Source organism: Neolamprologus multifasciatus, chromosome 5 (assembly GCF_963576455.1).
Source record: "Neolamprologus multifasciatus chromosome 5, fNeoMul1.2, whole genome shotgun sequence".
Taxonomy (NCBI): domain Eukaryota; kingdom Metazoa; phylum Chordata; class Actinopteri; order Cichliformes; family Cichlidae; genus Neolamprologus; species Neolamprologus multifasciatus.
In genome coordinates this window covers 4,217,773-4,241,399 of record NC_140443.1, presented here as the reverse complement: position 1 = coordinate 4,241,399, position 23,627 = coordinate 4,217,773, and the positions used below count along the sequence as shown (strand labels likewise).

The window sequence follows — 23,627 nt, the reverse complement described above, 5'->3', positions numbered from 1 at the left end:
TTACTTTCCCAAGAGTTCCCGAGCAGCATGTTTTAAAGAACTGGAAAAAGAAAGCGTGCTGTGCACTTACTCTCTCTCCAGGGGGTCCCAGTGGTCCAGCAGAACCAGGCTCACCTCTGGGCCCTCTCTTGCCTTCTTCTCCTAGTGGGCCATTTGGTCCCTGAAGACCAGGTGGTCCCTGGAATCAGATGAATAACAGACAAGGTTAAAAATATGTTGTATTTACATATTAAAGTAATACGTTTGTTAGGTTTGCGTTCCTAAACTATGTGGAAATGTGTACTAAGTCTGTCAGACGACATAGTCTGAAGTGTTTGTCCGCTTTTTCCACAAAGTACTGTATCAATGAATTCTGTTTTGCTGATGAACCGATCAGGGTATACAGACACAAGTCGAAGGAAACAAAACTCACAATTTCTCCTTTGGGTCCAGCCTCTCCCTTGAACCCTGGGATACCTAGGTCACCCTAAACAGAGAGACAGAGAGAGAAACAATGCATGAGTTATTATGTTTTTAAGACCTGCTTTAATTATTTGGGATATGAAATGACAACAAACATCAAGTGGTCACTGCAAATACATCCAGATAGTAATATAACTCCAATGAAGGGGGTATCCTGTGTGTTATGAATGATTCATTCAGTACATACAGATGTTCCCTTTGGACCAAGAGGTCCAGTGGCTCCCTGAGGCCCGGGAGGCCCACGAGGTCCAGGGAAACCAGGAGCACCAGCGATGCCAGGAGCACCCTATAAAAAAGAGACGGAGAGAAATCTGAAGTCAGAAGTATTTCATCTCAGCTTTTAAAGCTGGAATAGAAAGCTCAACTTCATTCACTGCTTAATCGGTCAGATTCAATAAGAGATCACTGTAAATGTTCTGCATAGGATGCAAATATTATTAGATGCAGTAGAGTAACTCTGAAGTTGCAAGAAAAAAATTACCTGCATGTCTAAATATGAAAAGGTTAAGTGAGAAGGTGGCAAAAGGTAAAAATGCTAAACTCACAGCAGATCCTTTCGCTCCAGGGATGCCATCAGTACCGGGATTACCCTGCAAAAACAATAGTCTTTAATCAAATGCTATTAATTTAAAATGTCAGGTGATGTTGATGGAAGGGTTCAGGGGCTCATCTGACAGGATGGTGTGGGTGGGTCTGTCCAAACAATGTTAAACTACAGCAAAAAGCTGCTTTTCCACAGCACAGTTCTCTCTGCTCACTAAAGAGAGTCTGACAAGTTTCTGAGAAAAACATGTAGTAAAGAAACTGAGCTGCACTTTTCACACAAAAAAAGAAAGTGGCATGAACTGACAGATTTAGATAAAGAGTTCTAGCATCACTTACAGAAGCGCCAGAGGGTCCAGAAGATCCAGGAGTACCAGACTCTCCACGAGGTCCCTGAGCACCCTCAGGTCCACGAGCACCAGTAGGTCCGGCTTCTCCCTGATCCACAACACAGAGGACAGATGAGTAATGTGTAAGCAGAGTACACAGAGTAACTGAAAAAGACTTCCAGATGGGCTTTTAATAAAAAAATGTAAATAGAATTGAAAAGAAGAGTGATTTAAAAAAAAAAAAGTTTAATTTAATTGATTTATGTAATAACGTCATATGTCTTTTAATAATAATAATAATAATAATAATAATAATAATAAGAATGGATTGCATTTTTACAGCGCTTTTCGAGACCCTCGAACCGGCAACCTTCCGATTACAAGACAAACTGTCAACTCTTGAGCCACGATCGCCCTTTTAATATGTATTATGGGATTTATAGGTTTCTTGGTAGTGAAATATAAAAACTAGTGCTTGTAATTATCAAAAAATGGTATTGATTTAGGATAAAAGTAGATGCGAAATGATGCTGCAGACGTGGCTCTTTCTTATTGCAAACTTTATTTAAAAAACAGGAAGTAGATTTAAACTCTTTATATTATGAATATCTTCTATTAAAATACTCAGTGCCCATTGCAATGTAGAAGTGCTTAAACCTGATCGTTCTCATCACCAGCAGGGGGCGACATCTCTAGCTACAGAAACAACAAGTCTGATTGTGTGGACGTTTATTTTAAAACAGCCCAGAGGATCACTTCTCCTGCTGTATCCTCTCAGTAATCATTTTCCTGAAGAGTTTAAGGGCTCAAATGTTTATTCCAACTCTTACTGAAAACAGAAATGTGTTTATTTAGCAACTTATGCTTCCATTTAAAGCAAAATAGATAAAACAGCAGGGCATCGACTTGGTTGGAGCCAAAGTGTAATTGTTATACACCTACATGGTGACAGTTAAAACGCTGAGCTTGAGCCCTAAAGACAGAACCTGTGTGAAGGCTTGGTGGCTAATGCCATCTTTTATATACAGTTTGTGGGTCGTGGGAGCAGTTTGCCTTCAGAGCGATCTGTCAGAAGGCTTTCTTTTTTCTTTGTTTAATATATCTCTAATATTCATATTGTTTATTGCTTTTGGAAGCTTTTAATATCTGGCTAGGAGGACTCTTTATCTAACAGCATAAAGGGCCGTGCGGTGACAGTTGTTGTGATTTGGAGCAACAGCATTTAGTAAGGATTAGATGTAGGAGGAGAAGATGTCTCAAGGTTTTGTGCTTCAGTATTAAAACTAACTCAATATTCTGAGCTCCCACCTCCTGTGGACGCAAGCCAGAGATTTTACCACAGTGGCAGTGTGCAACTTCATGCTGATGCGTGAAATGTGTTTGTCATTCTTGCTGCGCTGCAGGCTTTCCACATGCAGTAGTAACTATAACCACACATAGGTCAAAGGTATGTGCAAAAATATTGATGTTACAGCCTTTTGTAAATGCCAATAATTTACTGGCTCTAAAGATGAAGATAAAAATCTCAGTATGTTAGAGCCAGTAACTCAGTCGCTGTTAGATAATAGAATTCAGCTGCAGCAGGAGCTGAAGAAAAACTGTCCATCTCACATTTGTTTATTTCACAACGATGATTTCTTTAGTTTTTGCAGTCAAGGTTCATATGTGTTGCTTCTGTCTTGTTAGCTTTTTTTGTGCCAGGACTGAAAGCACTTAAATGAGGCAACATCTCATCAACACATTTAAGACGTTTAGGTTCCTGAAGGCATCGAAGGCATGAAACATAAACATGCATAAAGCCATTCAGACCTTTCTGCAGATAAACTATACTGTGCGTGTTTTTGAATATAACATGATGAAATTTCCAAACACACCCTCGTTTTGAGCCTAGCTTGCCTTTCGCTATTTCAAGGAAAAACTCCTGAATTTTCTAAAGAGACGCTCCATTTGCAATTCCTATAAGATTTCTTAAACAACCAAGGGGCTTGAAGAAGAAAGCAAACCACCAGCACAGGCCCCTCGAGCACAGATCTGAGCCCGTTTGCCATGGAGGAGAAATAAATCAGATTCAAACCACAGACACAAAAGAAGAAAAAAGACAGTAAGGGGAGTGAGAGAGGGAAAATAACACTTTAAACCCCCCCTCCGCCCCAATTTTCCACACAGATGGAGGTTTAAAGCACTTTTCAGTGCAGCGCAGGCATCTCCAATTTCACTGAAGCATTTCATCTTGTCCCCACAAAATCCTCCCTGAGCTGGGTACTGACATCTTCTGAGATAATAACTTTTTTCCTCATATAAAGAAAATCTTCCTAAAACTATATTCACTTTAACTTTATTTTGGTGCAGAAAAATCCTAAATAAGTGATTCAAGTTTTTCTGGCAGTGTTCTGATAGAAAGAAAGAAGGCAAACAGTGCAAAAGAGAATAACCAACACAAAGGTGAATATGAAGAGGTGCTGAGAGCTTCATTTAGATAAACATGTGACTTACTTTTGAACCGGGCGAGCCAGGGAAGCCTGGAGCTCCGGAAGGTCCAACGGGGCCCTACAGAGAGAAAATAGCCTGTCAGTTTGGCTATTAATCACTGACACATCCAGGTGTGAAAGATCAGATACTCTCATATTGTGGAGAGAAACACAGCTCTGACTTCATGTACAGTATTTCCTACCAGGTCTGAATGCAAATGTGGACAAAATAAAAGGAAACTACATGACATCTAAGAGGACACTTACAGGTGGACCAGCAGGACCGGGCAGGCCATCATTTCCACGAGCTCCCTGAATAAAGTGAACAGTGCATTATGAGGACAGGTCAGGAAAAAACACAGCTGGATAAATGATTTCTTATAATCAACAAATAACGCGACGCAGTGTTTAAAGGTTAATGCAATTATCGCCATAACTGCCTAAAAGAAGCACCTGATAAATGCTCTAATTTTACTCCTTTAGGGGTGACAATCCAACCATCTGTTATAAATTAGATTAAGTTTGTTTCCAACACCACAGTTTAGAGAGAAACGTGGCACCTACAGCAGCTCCACTGGCTCCAGGACGTCCTCTCTCACCAGGCAAACCACGAGGTCCCTGTGAGGGAAAAGAGGAGAAGTTCTCACCATTACCATCATTTACCAAATGTGTGTGTGTGTATACCTGTTTAGATATCTTTGTGGGGACCAAAAATTTGAATGTTATATTTGTGGGGACCAACAGGTTATGGTTATTTTTAGGCTGAGGGTTAGGCATTCATTTTTGATGGTTAGGGTAAACGGCTAGGGAAGCATTATGTGAATTAAATGTCCTCACTAAGATATAAAAACCTGCGTGTGTGTGTGTGTCATACCATTGGTCCGGGAGCGCCGCTCTCTCCAGGAGAGCCAGATTCACCCTGAACAGAGGATTTAACTGTTATTATGGTTCAGCAACTTAAACAAGTGTCATCTTCAGCAGAGGAAGTCATACGAACACAAGCTGTGGGTCTGTCAGAAGAATCACTACATCTCACCTTAGCACCAACAGCTCCAGTCTCTCCCTTTGCACCGTCACGTCCTGGATAACCCTAAAAGACAGAGACGTCAGGTTACATGACATATAAACACCCGCCCGTTTATGCTGGAATTTCTAGGACAACAAACACACTCACTCTGTGCCCCTTGATGCCAGGCAGACCAGGAGTTCCCGGGAATCCACGAGCTCCCTGTGGCATGAAAGGAAAAGATGTAGACCAACATAAACAGAGGGAATCAACATGAAGCTAACAGTTAAATTACTTTCTCCACAAACACAAAGAGTCCAGTTTAGCAAACAAAGAGAACGAGAAATTATTAATAATTAAAATTCTTTCTTAATTTACAGATTTAAATAAGTTTGCATTTAAATGCATTAATAGTTCATCATCTAACTGGAATCAGCATCAGCTGACTGGAGTAACTCACCTGAGGTCCCGAAGGTCCACGCTCACCTGATTTTCCAGGTTTGCCAGCTTCACCCTAAAACAGACAACAAAGACAGAGACAGTGAAGTGAAAACCAAAGTAAACCTGCATTTGAAGTTGTTATTTTGTGCAATTCTTCCTTACATATAAAAAACGTCTGTGTATTTTTGGTCTACTTGTATGTAGTTGAATAGAATAAAGAGCACCCTAGTGGACACAACGTGTAATGTCACATTTGCTGCCATCATGTGGCTAAAAGGAGGAATTACTTTTTTTATGTCTGTGGTCCAAATGCTGTTTGAAGATTCTTCTGAAGATTGAATTCACAGCATACTTTGAGCCTCTACTTTGCCTCTACTTTGAGAAAGATTTGCTGAACTCATATAAAACAGCATCACAGACAACATTCATCTGTTTATGTGGAGAACGCATCAGGACTGGAAAGTCCTGCTGCTGCAATCACACAAGTGCACTTTTCTACTCTGAGCACTCAAGCGCTTTATACAACTAATTCATTCATCCAAGCACTTTTTCTAAACTGTTTAGTGCTTACTGTCTAACATTCACACTCCGATGAATGCGTTGGAGAGCAACATGGGGTTAGTATCTTGCCCAAGGATATTTGATATGCAGACTGGTGGAGACTGAACCGCCAACTTTCCGGTTAGTAGCTGACCAGCTCGACCACCTGAGCTACAGCCACCCCACCTTTGCCAACCTAACCTTTCATTTTAGTTGCAATGGCCACACTTACATCATCTCCAGGTTTTCCAGAAGGTCCCGGGGGGCCACGGGGTCCCATGGGTCCCTGTTAGAAACAGAAAAAATGAGCACAGGTGAGAAACTGTGAGAATCAACAGAGGGCAACATTACACACTTTACGTTTTGATTCATAGGAGCTGGTATTCACAGCTGGTGTCTGTTTCCTTTGACAATCAGCTCTGACAGAAAACAGAGAAAAGTCACAGATGTGCTTAAAGACCTCATTAGTGACCCTGATTATTGTTTTCACAGTTTAAGTGCTACACTCACTGATGCAAGCCGCCAATATTGTTTACTTATGCAAAAAAAGATAATGAGCGCCTTAATTTAGAAAAGACATCATACTGTGTTAATCTGAAATGGGAATTGTTTTTGCTAATTGTATAAGTTACGTAATAATATTAATAATTATAAATAAAACTATTCTGTGTCTCAGTAAGACGAGTTTGGTCTTTACAGGCTTTCTTTCTCCCCTCCCAGGGTCGTTGTCTCATGACTAAGCAGCTGCACAAAAAGTGCAGCTTTGGTGAAGGACATAGAACAGAAGTGCTGATTATTAATCTATCGATGCACTGGCCTCCTCTTTGATCTGTGATTTTTCATGACTGGACTTTACGCTTGGCCAACATTTTCACCCCTCCACAACTGTCAAGCTAGTTTCTGGAAGGAAGTTTGATTTTAATCACTCCTAACGATGCACTGGCACCTTTTTAAAAGGGAAAGGCATCTCAGAGACGTTCTGTCTGCATATCTAGACTCCACATGAGCAGATTAACACAGCGGTGGGGAGACCTTGCATTGTCTACCTGCTGAGAGAATAGTGCTGGGTACAGGGAAGGGGTTGGTGGTGTGGTTTCAGTGAACTTTGGGGGAATGAGGAGAAAAAATTAAAAAACTTAGAGAAGCAAATGTAGGAATAGAAAATAAAAACTGATTGGAAGAGATGCAATCTCCTCTCCGAGATGAGTTTATGGAGGTAATGAATTGTAAAAATAATTATGTGAGGAAAGGAATGATTGCAAGGATAATGGAAGAATCAGATTTGACCTTTTTATTCAAAATATGCGTGTAGGAAGGTGGAGACAGATATTAACGTCAACATCTCAAGATTTCATAATTTCAATATTGCCACAGTTGGCAAAACTAACAGACTGTGAAATGTAACACAGGTATGTACAGTAAGCCACAGCCAAACTACCTAACATAAAAAAAGTGTTTAAACACACTTATTCTGGACAACTGGACCTCTCTGGGTTTTATTTTTTTATTCTTGGGTTGTTCTTGTGCCCATTTTCATACATGTTGTACCAAAATTATTATTTTTAAAAATATTTTTTGGATTTTATGTTATCATTTGAAGAATTTCAAGCTTTTTTATGGTTGAAATCCCCCCTTAAAAACAATCAGTCACAAGAAAGCAGCTCAAGTCAAGCAGCCATGAGAAATTAAAAAAACAAAAAGAAAAAAAGAAATAAGCAGCGGAGGCTTAGGGGTTTAGAGGGGACATGCAAAACCTCAGGAGGGTGGGATACTTACTGAATGTCCAGGCTCTCCAGCTTCTCCAGGATTACCTTGGAAACCTTGTGGACCCTGGGATGTGAAAAGAAGAGAGAGTCAAACTGTGAAACATTTTTTAGACACTGACAAAGACGATATTAATAAATGTCTGCTAATCTAACTACATCTTCAAAGAGATATTGATTAAAGGGAATCTATTATGCCAGTTTCTAGCTGCATAATTTCTTTCTTGGACTCTGCAGGCTTTGTGCCATTGTCAAGCTTTGGTTTGGTCAAGGAGATAGGCCACCTTCTGTCTAAAACAGGTCCTTTCAAGTCCATCCCTTTAAGCCAGATTCCTTCTGATGAATTGCCTCTTGGACACAAAAGAACAGCAATGACATTTCAGTACTCACAGTTGGAGCTATGAGCCTGAAGTGGCCATTTTTAACTGCCTATCACAGGGAGCTGGAGCCCATATCCTCTTTTATTGTCATCACACAGAGCCAAGGGTGGAGAAACTCGCTGGGATATAGAGACGTTTGAAGTCAGGCTGAATTTTACGCTCATATAGAATACTTGCACATATGCCAACTGCAATATTTGAAATACAAGTATCCTTCGCTGTAACGACGTGTATACGATAGAAGATAATCCACATTTGATCCCTTATGGCATCCGTGTGTCTGTTTTTCTAAATTAAAAGCTTCTAAGATTCAAAATGATACCATAACTTTAGAAAAGGAAGTCCTATCTAAAAGCAGACCAAAGGTGTTTAAGGTGGAATTGCATTTCTGCAAACGGGGGCTTTGGGCGATAAAATCAAGTTGAGGCAAGTCAGGTGGCACTGCCTTCAACTCTGCAGCTTCTGGATTCTTTGAGTGAGGGCTGCAGGTGGAGCTGGGCTACAGGCAGGGGTAGAACAAGGCAGGGCATTTGCGTGTGGTGGGGGGTGTAAGGTAAATTGTCAGGTGTTCGATGGTATGTCTGGGTCGTGGCACAGGAAAAAGCCCCGGAGCCTTCAGGGAGATGAAAGTGTTCTTTGCTTGCCATCTTCCTCCAGAGGAGAGCGGGAGCAGACGCTCGTGGTTAAAGCAGGGCTCAGTATAAACAGTTATTACTTAAAGCCTGCTGTATGCACTTATTCCTGAGGTTTGCACGAGTAGTGGCCATTTTAAGGTCAATATTGTTATTAAATACATTAAAGGAGCAGACAATGTAGCATATGCACATTACAATTATGAGATTTTGCCATGTGTACCCTGTCTGTGACCAACCACAGGATGCTGTCTACAGGTGCGCCCTGATGGTGTGCTGTTTTTGGGAGTACAGGAGGTACTTACAGGTGATCCAGTTGGCCCAGGTGGTCCTCTAGGTCCCATAGGGCCCTGAGAAGAAGACAACACACAAGCAGCATGAAGATAATGGCAAATAAATCCACCCGTCACACATTTGAAAATACATAAACAGGCAAATTACACAACAGCACAGTTAACTTTTTACAGTTTGCATTACTAAAATTTGTTAAGTGGTCATTTTATCCACGCGAATTCACCGAGAAGCTATAAAAACACATCACCTGCTTTGCCTCAAAGCTACATAATACTCAGCAGCTCTCCTGTCAAAACCATAAATCATTTGAAATTCCTCCCGGGATCAGATTTTCTCTTCACTTCTTTCATCCTTCTGCTTTCCTCAGTTAATGTTTCCACTCGCTGTGTGTTTCTGTAGTTCAAAGGTCACAAGCTGAAGTGTTGCATTTTTTAAGAGAGGAGGCTGAACTCTGCATGGCTTCTTCTTGACACACTGTTGGTTATAATGAAAATCTTCATCTTAGATAAGTGAGATTTCAGGCACCGGCTCAGCGGAAGAGTCTTGAGCTAAATTGAACTAAATTATCTCCGACTGCTCTGCAGCTACGTCTGCTCGGAGTTGCCAAACTAATTCTGTAACAGTTTTGAGACTAATCCTTGTGCTTTTTTTCAATTCGAGGGAGTGAGCTGAGAGCTTTCAAGAGCCCGAGTTCTTCTTATTAAAAGAAAGTTTGACTTCCGATGACTTTTGACAGCTGCTTGCTTGGATAGAAACATATTCCTTTCAGTAGCGTGGCTCTTATGAAGCCTCATACAAAAATCAGGGCTCGCAGCCAAAGAAAATGTCACAGCCGGGCACAGTGGTGCTCAGAATCAAATGAAAGTCACCTTTCAGTGGGTGTGGGAAGCCCTCACCACACTGGGGAGAAACGTATCAATGGGGCTTTATAAAGTGTGTTTGAGGGGCACACATATGTTTGTGTGCGTGCATTTCAGTAGCAGTGTTGTTTAAATAGCGATGTAAGGCCAGGATATGAGCTGGGGGTATTTACAGGTATATATGAGGGTTTTAAGCTTTACTTGTGATTTAACATCAGTCCAGTTTGCTCTTCCACTGCTCCTCCAACAGCAAGCTGGCATAAGCCAAAGTAAACGTAGACTTCCTTCAATAAGGCTCAGTGTTGTGGCGAGCTCTCAGACAGACATACGGTAGGACACACACACATACACTCTGCTAGCTGAGGGGATGCGATCGCTTTCAGTCCCCCTACCCTCAGAGCGTCTCAAACCACTGCTGGGCTGAGAGACAGCCAAGCCTCTCTGTGGCTCTTTAAACCAAAATAGCTCCCAGTATGCTCCTCACTCCGTCACGGGCATGCTGCCATGCCAGCAGGAGCGGTTTTTCATGAGCTTGAAATATAATGAAGATCAATGGCTGCTTCCTTGGTTTATAAAATTGCCCCTCTGTACTCCATGTGAGGTGTTTATTTTCCATCGTGACCCAGAACTTTGCAGCTTCCTCCAGCAGCAGGAAAAACGTGCCTTTTATCTCTTGATTTCATCCATAAAGCAACAACAAAGACGGAAAAGACAAAAAGGGAACGCTGAGTGAAGTCTTCATTGTTTCTTCCCAACCCAGACTTTAAATCCCGCTTTGGCAACTACTCTCCTAAAGGAGAATGATGATGTTTCCATCTCACAGTTTTCACGTTTGATGACCAGGTGATGCTTCTCTAGTTCATGGAAAGAAGTTGTTTATGTCCCCCCAGAGCAGTTAAAGAGCAGGATGGGGATGCAGAGCAGATGCGGGCTGATGCAGATCTCTAACCCAGGTCTTCACGTGGATAGACTCAAAGCGCTTTGTTTTTGAAAACGTCATAACTTTAGCCTCACTGCAGATGAAATCAGGCGGTGATAAAAACAACACAGGAGCGGCAGCAGCTCTCATCATCACTTGCTCACCATCGGTCCTTGCATCACACCCATTTGTGCGCCGCCAGCCTTCTCGTCAAAACCACCGGCCATCTGAGCGGCGAAGTTCTGGAGGAGGCAAAACGAAGGACATATTTAGCATTTTTATAATAAACAAAATGGTTTGTGGTTTATTATGTTTGTGACATCTCAGGGAAATAAAAGTATAAATGTGGGTAAAGTATTTGACTGGAACAGAGCGAATAGATGACTCAATTTCAACACTTGCAAAGCGTGTTCACGTGTCACGCATCGCTGCAGGATGCTGCATCGTTTTGGCCGGAGAGAGAATCAGCTTTTGACCTTCTTTTTGTCAGTAGTAGAGCTTAGTGTGTGAATTCTGATGCAGACAGAGGAGAGACAGAGGGCATGTGAACCGTTCTCACAAAGACTCTCTTTCTTTTTAACTCCACCCCCCCAAAAAGCACTTCTTCCCTTCCCCTTCTTACGTCTATCATACTACCTCCACCACCCTCCTTTCTTTTCTGCTACAAAGAATGAGAGGCATTCGATCTATTCTTTCCCTCTGCATCCCCTCGCTGTTGTCTTTCGGCCTCCTCCCAACACCAGCAGTTTCCCACATCTTTTGTACTCTTGGATTCTTTCTTTGCTCCATTTCACCCCTCTCTCCAGTTATTCCAAGCAGCCAAAGTGAACCCATTCTTGGCCTTGAATCAGTATGCAACCTGTCAGCTCCTATGTCTGGAGTGAATGCTAGCCTATCGCCCTTACTAGACATGTGATACTCACTCCACCAAGGCCAGGGGGTCCATTAGGTCCTGGAGGTCCAGGGGGGCCAGGGTTTCCGGGGGTGCCAGGCTCGCCATCTCTGCCACGGGGGCCAGGACTTCCCTTAAATATAAATATAAAATTCAGATGAATTAAAAATCTCGTATTTCACAAAATGCCGCACAAATCATTTTGTCAAATCTGAAAAAAATCAAATCGAGAAGCATTTGCAACAGATCAGCTCATAAATTCACTCACTAACTGCTTTCCTTCTATTCAAATATTATATGTTTCTATATCTGCATTAATGCTTCTCACAGCTGAGAAGACACAATTTAAGTACCAAAACAAATAGGAATAGCATCTTATTAAGTAATAATCTTCCCATTTTATTGCAAATGTAAGAGAGAAAAAACATGTGTAAGAACATGAAAGTGTTACATAACACATTTTAATTTACCATTCATTAATTCCAACCTGTGGCCAACATTTGAGCTTGTGCGCACTCTGAGTAAATGATTACACATTTACTCAGGTGATTGGACTACCTGCATTCCTCTGTGCATGCAGTGACAAATCACCCTGCAAGGGAATCTCAAACAAAGAACCCGAGTACCTAAAAAAAAAACCCACGCCAAAGCCAAAGCTCGATCCGTCCTGCGCTTAAATCTGCATAAACAAGACGACTACATGGCATAAACTCCTCGCCTGCGGCCGTTAGCACATCCGAGTGATGTTACATTATTGAGATGATCAAAGCCTTGCAAATGTGGCGGTGCTGATTTCCCACACTGACTGACTATGGGCCCTCTGAGAGCAGCACAGGTTTACATTATGAGTCTCCGACAGCCTCACATCTGTTAAACGCCCCAAACCTCAGCAGACCACACAGCCTAATGTAAATGACACATGACTAGTTAGGCTGAGTCGCTCAGTGAAAGGCTACCATTCTGCAAACCTGCAGCCTATAACAGATCCCCCAGCCCACTCCCCGAGCCCTAAAGCTCCGATTCAATGACACATACTGTACTTCTTAGCTGGGCGGGGTTTGAGTTTCCTTTTTTTTTAAGTAGAAAATCAAGTCATTGAATTTTTTTTCGTATTTTTTACACGTCACACTGACCTTCTCTCCTTTATCTCCTCTTGGTCCTCGGGGTCCTTGCTCTCCTGGCGGTCCCTGGGTGAACAGGAGATGGTGAAATAACTTCAGGCGTAATCTCAATACTCATGTGTTGAATAACAGCTGAAGCCTTTTAACTGTACTACTGTTGTATCAGATCGGTTTCCATTTCCAGTCACTGCTCTGCCAATTAAATGTAATACCTATATAATTACTCTAAACACGTTCAGATACTACGCAGTGTCTGTAAAAGTGCTCAAAGGGGAATAATTATGAGGAAATAGGTGCATACCGTTGGGCCAGATGGTCCTCTTGGTCCTATAACCTGGATAAGACAAGGACAGAAACACCAAAGTGATAAGAATCAGCTGGTCTTGAATAAAACACTTTTTTAATCTCTGGGCCTAAAACAAAACGTGACATTTTCCAGATACAGTTGCACAAGAGAGGTTTTGGGAAAAATGATCTGTCTCCCATCAGAGGAGACTTGTTAACTGCTAATCTCTTTGGGCAACGCGTTAGAAGAAACATACAATAAACAATGCCTTTGTATTTCCTGCCATGAGCTTGTATGGCCTCAGTGGGGTAAAGCATTTCCAGGTGCAGCAGCAGCAGCAGGGAGCTCACTTTCTGTCCCTCCTGCGCTCTGCTGGCCCGTGAGGATCTTTATGGGGGGATGTATGGAGCCATTATTGTGCTTGGCTGTCTTCTTGATGAGCGGCTTGGCTTCTCTCTAACACTCTCAGTCTTATATAAACTGGTGGTGTTGGTTGTGTTTTGAGTTCATGCACGAAAACATTTGATAGTTTCAGCTTTTAAAATAGATGGATTTGCTTAATACACCAGTTATACTAATAATGGATAAAACAGTGGGGATTTCTGGCCTTCTGCTTGTGTGTGTGGTGTATTATCTTTACTGCTGGTTTTACTAGTAGTTCAGTTACCAGTAAAGTACCTGAACACTTCTCCACTGCAGGCTGGCGGCGAGTTTTGAGTGTGTCTCGTGAGTTTAAACGAAATCTCTGTCACTTCAGGATTTACGGTTCTAACATATAACAAACAAGCTTTTCCAAATGACAACACAGACATGCTGCATGTTATGAGTGTGGCATCAACTTACATCCGTAATGTCTCCGGGTTCGCCTTTCTGGCCCTAGATAAGAAGAAGGTAAGAACACAACAGCAAATAAGATCGGCTCTATTAGTAGCTGAGAGTTTGATTATTTTCAAACATCTTTCAGTTCCTGTTTTTTCTCAACCACACTCTGAAAAACAGCTCATAAGAGCCCATCTGATGAAAGCTTTTGATGGAATTTGCAGTTTTATCGGGAAATCGGTCACAGCAAAATGTTCAAAGTGAGTATCCCCTGCAGCGCCAGCGCACGTGTAAATATTGCACACAGTGTGAACAGGAAATAGCTATTAAACATCTGCCAAAGCTCATTCATATCAAAGCCTCATCTCAATCCTTAAACTACAGGGTCCTCATGCAGCCCTGATATAAGTCTGCAGTGTTGGGAAGGTTACTTTTAAATGTATTCCACTACAGATTACATGCCCCAAAATGTATTCTGTAACGTATTCCGTTACGTTACTCAATGAGAGTAACGTATTCTGAATACTTTGGATTACTTAATATATTATCATGCTGTTTACAACTACATGAATGTACTATTGCTGTGATTTATTACTGTTACTGAAGGTTACTCGCCATAGCAATACCGACTAGATTTTTAAATCTTAATATAAATGAGTAACAGTAGGTGGAAATTAGGTGAGGCTGAACTTTTTGCAGCGATTTCGTAGAAAACTATTCGCGCGTATATAAAACAGGTCAGCGTCTCCGAGCCGTAGTAAAGTGACCTCTGGCTAATACGTCAGGCTCGTAGCCGAAAACTAGCTTTACTTTGTTGTCTGGGTCAACTTTGCTAGCGAGAGACGGAGAGAGGCGTTGAAAGCAGTGTTGCCAACTTAGCATTTAGCCAGTTTTCAGACCCCCTAGCGAGTTTTTTGCTAAAAAAAAGTCGCTAAAAAAAGACGTGAAAGACATTACAAAAACCAATAATTGCTAAAAGAAATTTAATTTGTAGTTCTAAATAAATTCTAAATGCATTTAGGACGTTTTTTGCTCACTTTATGTCTCATCCACGATGTTATTTCTCTCTCCAGCAGCGTAGGTTACAATTACATTAGCATGACCAATTATGCAAATTAGGTGATGACGTCATTTAGCGACTTCTAGCGACTTTTAGGACAACCAATAGCGATTTTCCTTACTGAGGAGTTGGCAACACTGGCTCCAACGGAACTTATTGTTTCGGAGGAAAACACGAACACGGTGTACAGTCGAGTCTTAATAGCTTACTTACAACTGGGCTCGTCAGGCTCTCTTCTTGGCTGCAGTGGTTATTATTATATTTACATGCTTCCAGCTCCCGTTTTTGCTCGATGACAGCTGGTACTTTTCCTTTTTCTCTCTCCCTCGCTCACAGACACATAACGGGTATGCACTAGTCCATTCTCCCTGCAGCACGGACTACACTTCCCATGAGGCTCCATTCTTTATGGCTATGCCTGTAACACTCTGCCTATTGCCTTCATATTAAATTTTTGTGAATAATTTTTAAAAATATTTCTTCACGTCATTATGCGGGCTGCAAGTAGATGTGACGCGGGCCGCGAGATTGAGACACAGACATGAGAGCCTCTTAATGCGTGTTTTGTTTGGGTTTCCACCAGCGTGGAAAGCAAAAACAAAGAGAGCATAGCCTTATGAAACAGGAAAATACCAACGTGTAATCCATTCATTTCAACAAAGTAACTGTATTCTGAATACCACCTTTTAAAACGGTAATTGTAACGGATTACAGTTACTCATATTTTGTATTTTAAATACATGTATCCCGTTACTCCCCAACACTGTAAGTCTGGGACAGACATGGCTATTATTGCTGGGAGAGGTTGATATTAAACACACACACACACACACACACACACACACATGCATAACGATTGCATACACAGACAAATACACATGCAGCATTTAAACATGTACAGTGTCTCACCTTAGCACCAGGTATTCCTGTTATGTATGGAGCAGGAGAGAGGGAGAGAACAGATCATAGTTAGTGAACAAACTATGTTGGCCTTGCAGTGCGTCCTGGAAGGAGAAAGGCTACTAATACCGGGAATCAATTTTATGTTCTTGAATTAAGCTGCTCCAAAGACCACCACCAAATCACATTTTCATCGCACAAAGAGCCCATTAGGACTGTAAACAAGTGTTGGTTGCATCGCCATCTCGCATTAAGAGCTCAAAGCAAAAGCAAACCAGCTGCAGAGTGAGGGTAAGAGTAGAGAGCAAAGGAGCTGGAGTAGCCTGCAAAATTGTATTTCTACTGAAACGTTAAACCTTCTCTGCCGTGGGCAAAGGCAGGAACTCTGATTTCACAGCATTTTAAGCTCATTGTTACTTTTTTTTGCAACTCAAAGAAGTTAAACTATGATGATCAGTGAAGCTAAAGCAGCAGGTTTGGTTAAAAATGAAAAATGTAACTAAGTATTGTTTTAAACACTTTGACACAAGAGTGCATAGGATTCTTAAATATCAATAAAAGCATCAAAATGACATTTTTGTCAAGTTGTAACAGTTTTTTCTGCAAAACTCTTGTTGAAGATGACATTTATCTTTAGAATTTTGATATACATACACTAATGTGTTAATATATACATATACATGTACGTATATCAGGAACTATCAGATCAAATAAAAGTCAGTACAGATCTGACAGATGCATAATGCTGTTTGCGGGTAGTCTGAATATATTTCAGTTTTTATTAGCTCTGTTTTTATGTGATTAAAAGCTTAAATTCAAAATAAGTATATTATAAAGCATTTTAATCCAGAAGCATGCAATGAAAACAGTGACACATGCATTGACACAGTGACTTCACTCAAGCTGACCTTATTTATATTCCCAAACGTGACCCACACAGTTTGTATATCTGCAGCAATGGCATTTTCAAATGTGGTGAATAGATCCTAATAGTCTGAACTCTCAGTACGCAGTCACTGCGTTTTCTTGCCATCAGATCTGCAGAAATCCACAGAGAGGATATAGAGTAGAAATGTGAAGCCGTGTCTGCTCGACTGAGGTATTTCCTTAATGACTCCCACATGTTTTCATGATACTGAGAGAGGGAGAGAGTATTCAAACAAGATGGGGCCAAGGTGAGCCAGCTATGGAAAAACTACGGCGAGGTAGCGTTTCAGTGAAATCCTGTCAGATGTGTCACTGTTGTTGTTTATTTCTCATCATTTGTTTGCTTTGGGGTTCGAAAACTGTATTTAAATCAAAGGCTGTCACGCAGTGCATGTCCAAATAGGACATTAGAGTGAACATCGTGTTAAACAGCAGCTACCCGACCTTTGATTAATACCAAATTTAGGCGATGTTGTGTTTTCTCCCCAAAATAAACAATATGATCCTGAGCAGTAATTTATTTATGTGAGATGTGAGATAAATAAATTACAACCAGAGGCTGGAGGCTGGTCAGCAGCGCAGATGGGGCAACACTCTCCAAATGGGATTTCAGGTTTGGGGCAGTCTTTTAGCTCCTCGCAGACAATTTCATCGCACAGGACGGTTCCAGTGTCACACACACAGATGCGACAAGGCTCTGGTTTCCACACATCCTTGTCACTATAACGCTGTCCATCTTGTACACAGCTAAACGCGTCCTCTTCTGTGTGTCGGACCGTGGAAAGGGACACACAGAAGAGGTGCGGGTAGGTAGCAGCGGAAGGGAAAAAACAAGAGATTATATATCAGATGCGAATAGCAGTCGGTGTCGTGTGTTTCATGACAGACAAAAACAAAACAATGTCATATTCAGCTGTGAAACATATACGCTGTGATATGATGCATGCAAAATAACGCCATAAACAGCCTTTCGGTGAATGTTTTCAGAAAGTTAAATTAAAGTAGGGAGTGTATAGACTATTTAACGCACTATATCAGCACAGTACTCTTAAATAAAAACATATAATTGTCAGTGACAGTTAATCTGGCAGTCCAAAACCAGATTTAGTTTATAATAATGTAAAGGGGAACAATTAATTCCTCAAAGAAAGGCATTAAAAACAAAGAAAAATGGCATTGTTCCCTGATTTATTATCATAGTTATCTTTGCTAATTTTTCTCTTGTTGACTTATTAATGTTGACGTCTACAAAAACCACAACTTTTCTGCTTCAAGTAGAGCTTTTCTTCACTTGACCGAGAAATGCAACCTCTCAAGTAGCCACCAGGTGGCAGTTTAGCATCGCAGAATTACAGACAAGCGATGCAAGACCTGCAGGAAACCCCCAGTAGCTTTACAGGAGCTGGAGGCCATGTGTAGGAATTCCTCAACAAGTTAAGTACAGGACAATTAGAGCTGGAGACACCCTACTGTACTGCAAAAGAGGCGAAGTTTGCACTGACTTAATGAAAACGTTTGGATTATTTTCTCAGGCCGCATTCTGGTGAAGGGCGCAAGAGAACGTGCTGGAGGCGGTTCACTTCTGAATACAGCTGCTGTATGTGGTGTAAATGACGCCACTGGCATCACAGTTTTACAGTAGATCCGGGTAATCAGAAACGTGTCGGTTTTCCAGCCTGGCAGCCAAACACCTGCTTGAAAATAAAAAATGGAGTCACAGAACCTGCGGCCAGGTGATGAAAAGAAAGGCTCCAAGGGTGCGCACTGCTGAGAGGTGAGAGGACAAGGAGCAAATACAGTAGCTATATTTACCTTTGAGAGCTGCTTAAGTCTAAGTATCCAAACGGACCTCAGCAGCCATGAATGAGGCCTTTTTGGAAAGAAACAGAGTGGGCAATTCACAAAGTATTGCCTTGTATAAACATGGGGCACATTTCAATCCCCATCTGGAAACCATAGCTGCGTCGGATGCCAGCTCAAACCCACCGGAGAAAAGAAAATGGCCAGCTTTCATGCGCATACCTTGCGGTTTTGACATGAACTTCTACAGGCCTGGATGCACCATGAAAGGGCTGCACCTGTCCTTTCACTGGCTGTAATATGAAAGATTCTCCTGATATGGGGTATTGTAGGACAAGGGGTCCTCTATCTACTGGAGAACTGACAGAGAGCTGGCTTTTCATCACTGGGGATAATTTGTGAGTCTCCTCTCCCATATGCTGGCAACCATACTGTTTTCCAGGAGAGTAAAACAATGAAAATGGTAAAGTGAATCCAGGTGTACTTTGAGGACATTAGAGTCAAGCGCGTTCCTATTTCGTTAGTAACTGTTTAGGTCTCTGCGCTAATTCTACCTGTGTCTGATTAACTTTATGGCCTCAAGAACGGTCAGTTGGTGGCCTCAGGGTTTAGAGCTCCAGTCCTTTTGCTGTGCTAGGGTCACAATAACACCTCTATACCCCGTCTCCCTAAAAAAACAAAAAGTGCTAGGAAAGAAGGGCTCGCATTTTAACCAGGAATCCAGGAACTGACATCTCTGAGAGGGTAACCTGAGACTTCCAATTGCTTTGGCATGACTATTCCCCTCTATTCTATCCTGGGAAAAAAAGGCATTTTTTTTCTCCAGCTTTCTTGAACTCAACTTGTGTATTATTAAGAACACTGCACTTTCTTCACATCAGAATAATAAAGTCCCTGCTTTATATTTTTCCAGTTACCCCTCTTGCACCCTGGCTCTGTCTCTTTCTGGACTGACTGTCACAGCTTATGGGTAATCTTTTAAGCAGATGGAAAGCCTGAAATCATATGGAACATTATTTCTGGCCCCAAATCTGCTGGCGTACCTTTACTCTCAGATCTCTCTTGTGGATACTAAAATCAATAATAATGATTAAGAATCCTACTCCAGTTATCAAAAAAATATAAACAGTCTGCAGGTGTGAAGGACGATTTGTTCTCAACAGGGTGAGTATCCTGTCAGTAAACTAGCAATTTTGAAATATTTGATGGAGCTTTTAGTTATTAGTTCAGCTTTCTGCCCCAACAAGCCATGATTTGCCTGGATGCCCTCAGAAAGCAAAGGAATGTGAATAATTTTCACCAAAGGCCCTTGAGCCTGACCACCTTTCACTTTTTGCTCATCCCCTCCCCCTCCCCCACTATATTAAGTGAATCTGCAGCTAAAAGGAGAGTCTGCGAAGGCCCTTAAAACACCCACAGGTGTCATGCAGCTCGACTTTGAGAAAGAAGGGGGAAGGTAGCGTTTAAGGCAATGAGCTGGGTTCAAAGTAGGAATCAGAATCACATGATCTTCGGTTTTAACTTAAACTAGGACGAATAAATGCAAAAGGAAATAAGAAATAAAAAAGAAAAGCACGCTCTGAGGGTTTTTTCCCGTTAACTTCCACCACATCTTCATCAATCCCATTCTCGCGCGCGCCCGCAAATGTGACATGCACTTACATCCTACATCTCATAGAAATTAAAACATAAACAGACGGCAGACCGAAGATCCACAGAAATCATCTTTCTGTCATCACATAAGTAACCTTTCATGCACAGAAAACATCAAAGATATCAGTGACTTTTCTGTGCGTAAAAGTTCCAAAAACGTCCACGCGTCACGTACTGTGCTGAAACATTATTTACAATATGATTATTCGAGTAACTCTTAGTATACTCTTTATACAAGTTGAGTTTTTTCTCATCAGAGAAATAAAACTGTCACTTACGGTCGTCTTCCACCTGACATCTCACAACGGCTAATAGACAAACTTGGCTCGCTACAAGTAGCAGTATAGTCCTGGAATCCATAAAGCTGAACATGTCTAAATATTAGACATGCAGGGCCCTTGAGGGAGAAAAAATGGTGCGAAAGGAGCGGAGGCTTCTCTCGTTATTTGGTGTTTGTGTCCCCAATTACAAAAGCCAGACCATTCGACCTTCACCGTTCCCAAAAAAAACGATGGGGGAATCCAGCGGCAGGACCTGGACCTGCAGCACAAACTCAGCACCGACCGCTTCAGGCCAGACGCTGTAGTTTTATGTCCCTGTTACCTTCAATGAATCTTCGTATATTCCCAAATATCAGGCCGGCCCCTTACCCCCTGTCAGGCTGTAACCCGAGCCCAGTTTCCCTCCCATCTGTCTCTTTGGTCCCATTATTGCGCTCCCAGGCCACTCCTTTCCCCACGTGCTGAACTGAACCCAAAAAAAGCCTGAAACTTTTTCTCTCTTATTTTGGTGCCGTCCCCGCTTCCTCACCCTCCGTGTTCATAGAAAGCATAATAACGATGTCACAACCTGCTCTTCACGCAAACTGACAGCGTTTCTATTTATTTCATCATGTAGGTTCAGGGACATGTGTGCAGTAAACGGAGGCAAAGGCGCATTAAAACCATCCAAAAATCACAATCACGCAGCCATACACTAATATTTAAATATTTATGAGGGCAAGACTAAAACAAATAATAATAATAAAATAAAAAAAACTATATTGATGCATATTTTTATAATTTATTAGCTACTTCCGTTTAATGGTCTCTCTCTTCATGTAAGTTATTTTACTGTTCCTGTGGTCTTAGTAAAGCTGGTAAACAATGCTTGGTACACCTGTAAACAGCCTTTTAATTAGCAAGCTCTTTATTTATGACTTCATACTTCAGCAGTTTTAAGCTACAAGTCAGTGCTGACAGTCATCCAGCATCGTGGAGATTGGAGCTGAAATGTTTTAATCAGTTTTGTTTAGCTCTAGATCCTTTGATGCCGCACAGGTATACTTACAGGAAATGCTGCCTGTGTGATAATTAGGTGCTGTAATGACTCTTATTTCCTCGCCAATCTTCTTGATCCAGCTGTGTGATCTTTCTCAGACTATCTGCACTTTGCTCAGACAGTTTTCTAACTGCAGTGTTTCATCTGCTCTGTAATTTCTGTGTCTCGCTGCTTTATTTTGAGAATGAAATAACTGGTTCATTAAACCGGTGTGAAAATATGGGCTATTTAATATCAGCAGATTAAGGGAGATGTGAAGGTGTCATTAGAGTAGAATATCTACAATCTTTCATTGGTATTCGACTTCCTGTTGGTCACACAGAAAACATTTCTAACCCTTAATCTGGGTAAGCAAACATCAAAAGACAAGCTGCTTATACCCGGCGTGTTACATTCTGAATAAAAATACAGTGACCACCAGCATTGCAAGAACACAGCTTTGATAAATTGCCAGTTTCACACTCAGACTTGAAAGGACTCCAACTGCAAACCAGTGTTTTACAGTGCATAGCGGAGCATTGTAACACATAAATACTTATGTAACTCACATAATGCAGTTGTGCTACGACCAAGCCTAACCAACATTTCACATACAACTCCGAATCAGCTGATTCTGACTAAAAAGAGGAACTTTTATATTAAATTACAAGATATTTTAGAATTAGACACCTTTTGTTCTTATTAAAAATAGACAATGACTGCTTCGTCTAACAGGAGAAAGGCTTTAAAACCACATTCATTCATTCATTCATCCCCTCAGACTTGTGAAGTTTAGTTTGAGCAGTAATGACCCACTTGTTCCCACTCCAACCACGTTACATGTAGCTGAGGTTACAAGTAAATGCTCATGGAGATGCATGAAGAGCATCTCGTGCTCTCCAGCTACAGCTCTAGCTATAAATAATTGGCCAGGGACAGTTTGGTGGCATCATTTATGCTGGGTCCTCACCCCGCTGCAGGTTGTGACCTGAGATTTGACCTTTGAGACACAGGAGCAGCTGATGTGTCCCGAGCGTGCAGCATTCTATTCCTGCAAGTCGGCTGTCTCAAAAGAGGCGCGGCTGTCCAGTGGGTCAGAAAATTGCACTGCAGTTTAGTTTATTTAGTTGTTGTGTGTTTAAACTAGGTTCAGGAGAACTATATCACTGATCTTTGATTGTGCAAATGTGTGTTGTAAACACATGCAAACATACTAATGACCGAAACTTCCAAGCAGTCATCTAAAACTTTAAAAACAACACATATATGGTCAAATGTGAATCCACGTTTTCCCTGCAGTCTATTTGTTTTACTTACTTACGCTGAGGGTTGTGTTTTTCATGTTTTCACCCACAAACTGTCAAGGAAGTTGAACATCTTGCAATTTTAGTAGTTGTGACATTTTTCTACACTTTGGACCGAACAAAAATTCATATATAGTTGTGTTCCTAGTAATTTATAATTGTTTTCCTTTTGGGATCTCGTGGCTGAGACATCAAACCTGTTAAACCCAGGCATCAAAGACTGCTGATCACTAAACTACCAATTATCTATTCATAGGCTGGAGACCTAAAATCAGCACCAGTTTGTTATTTAGTCATCGCTCGTAGTCACTGGGTGGCTACACTGCTTTGTGCAGAAAAGTTGTACAGTTATAAAACAATGAAAATATTTTGCAGTACAAGGCTGCACACACTACTGCATGACTTCAAGTCAGGGTGTTTGCGATATTTTGCTTGTGTTGAAGAAGAAGCACTTTGTGTTCAGCCAGCACTTCGCACGCGTCTTTGAAGATGATCCCACTCAGAAATCCCAGAGAAGTTTGGATGCTTCTCATCTCACTTTCTGTTAGTGTGCACGGACAGTTTAAGGACTGGACAGGTTTTCAAAGCTTTTCTCTGTTGACCTGACAGCTGTGTTGCCCTTGGAGAATGCTAGGAGTTTATCGATAATGAGAAAATAAAAGAGATGAGGAACAATCCTGGCTAATGTGTGGTTGGGGAAATAATTGTTTTACATTTGTGGTGGCTTGCTTTTAAAACCAAATGCTTTTATATTGTATATAGTGTATTATCTTACTGTTTTTCATTGATTGTACTTATTTGTATTTTTGTATTTCCTTCTGATATCTGTACCTGAGCTGAGGTGACGCAAAAATTTCCCCGTTGTGGGATCAATAAAGTCTTATCTTATCTTATCTTATCTTTTAAAGTTAAGAAATTGTAATATGATA

At 41.3% G+C, this 23,627-nt stretch overlaps 1 protein-coding gene across 3 annotated transcripts in view; it reads right to left on the bottom strand.

The window, feature by feature from the left end:
• The window catches only part of col2a1b (collagen, type II, alpha 1b), a 55,256-nt gene extending 34,477 nt beyond the window's left edge, over window positions 1-20,779 (bottom strand). Inside the window, exons 1-23 of one of the 3 annotated variants that reach the window (XM_085161122.1) lie at window positions 20,374-20,776; window positions 17,196-17,405; window positions 15,725-15,741; window positions 13,780-13,812; window positions 12,952-12,984; window positions 12,663-12,716; window positions 11,561-11,662; window positions 10,802-10,879; window positions 8,870-8,914; window positions 7,566-7,619; window positions 6,022-6,075; window positions 5,269-5,322; window positions 4,977-5,030; window positions 4,839-4,892; window positions 4,677-4,721; window positions 4,367-4,420; window positions 4,070-4,114; window positions 3,828-3,881; window positions 1,345-1,443; window positions 1,008-1,052; window positions 650-748; window positions 413-466; window positions 71-178 (exon numbers count right to left, since the gene is read on the bottom strand). In XM_085161122.1, the coding sequence (XP_085017248.1) occupies window positions 71-178; window positions 413-466; window positions 650-748; window positions 1,008-1,052; window positions 1,345-1,443; window positions 3,828-3,881; window positions 4,070-4,114; window positions 4,367-4,420; window positions 4,677-4,721; window positions 4,839-4,892; window positions 4,977-5,030; window positions 5,269-5,322; window positions 6,022-6,075; window positions 7,566-7,619; window positions 8,870-8,914; window positions 10,802-10,879; window positions 11,561-11,662; window positions 12,663-12,716; window positions 12,952-12,984; window positions 13,780-13,812; window positions 15,725-15,741; window positions 17,196-17,405; window positions 20,374-20,467 (1,539 nt within the window). In that variant the 5' untranslated portion in view covers window positions 20,468-20,776. Of the gene's footprint in view, window positions 1-70; window positions 179-412; window positions 467-649; window positions 749-1,007; window positions 1,053-1,344; window positions 1,444-3,827; window positions 3,882-4,069; window positions 4,115-4,366; window positions 4,421-4,676; window positions 4,722-4,838; window positions 4,893-4,976; window positions 5,031-5,268; window positions 5,323-6,021; window positions 6,076-7,565; window positions 7,620-8,869; window positions 8,915-10,801; window positions 10,880-11,560; window positions 11,663-12,662; window positions 12,717-12,951; window positions 12,985-13,779; window positions 13,813-14,792; window positions 14,964-15,724; window positions 15,742-17,195; window positions 17,406-20,373 lie in introns of those variants that run through there. The other 2 variants (XM_085161123.1, XM_085161124.1) reach the window with 2 other exon arrangements.
• Window positions 20,780-23,627: the final 2,848 nt, after the last annotated feature.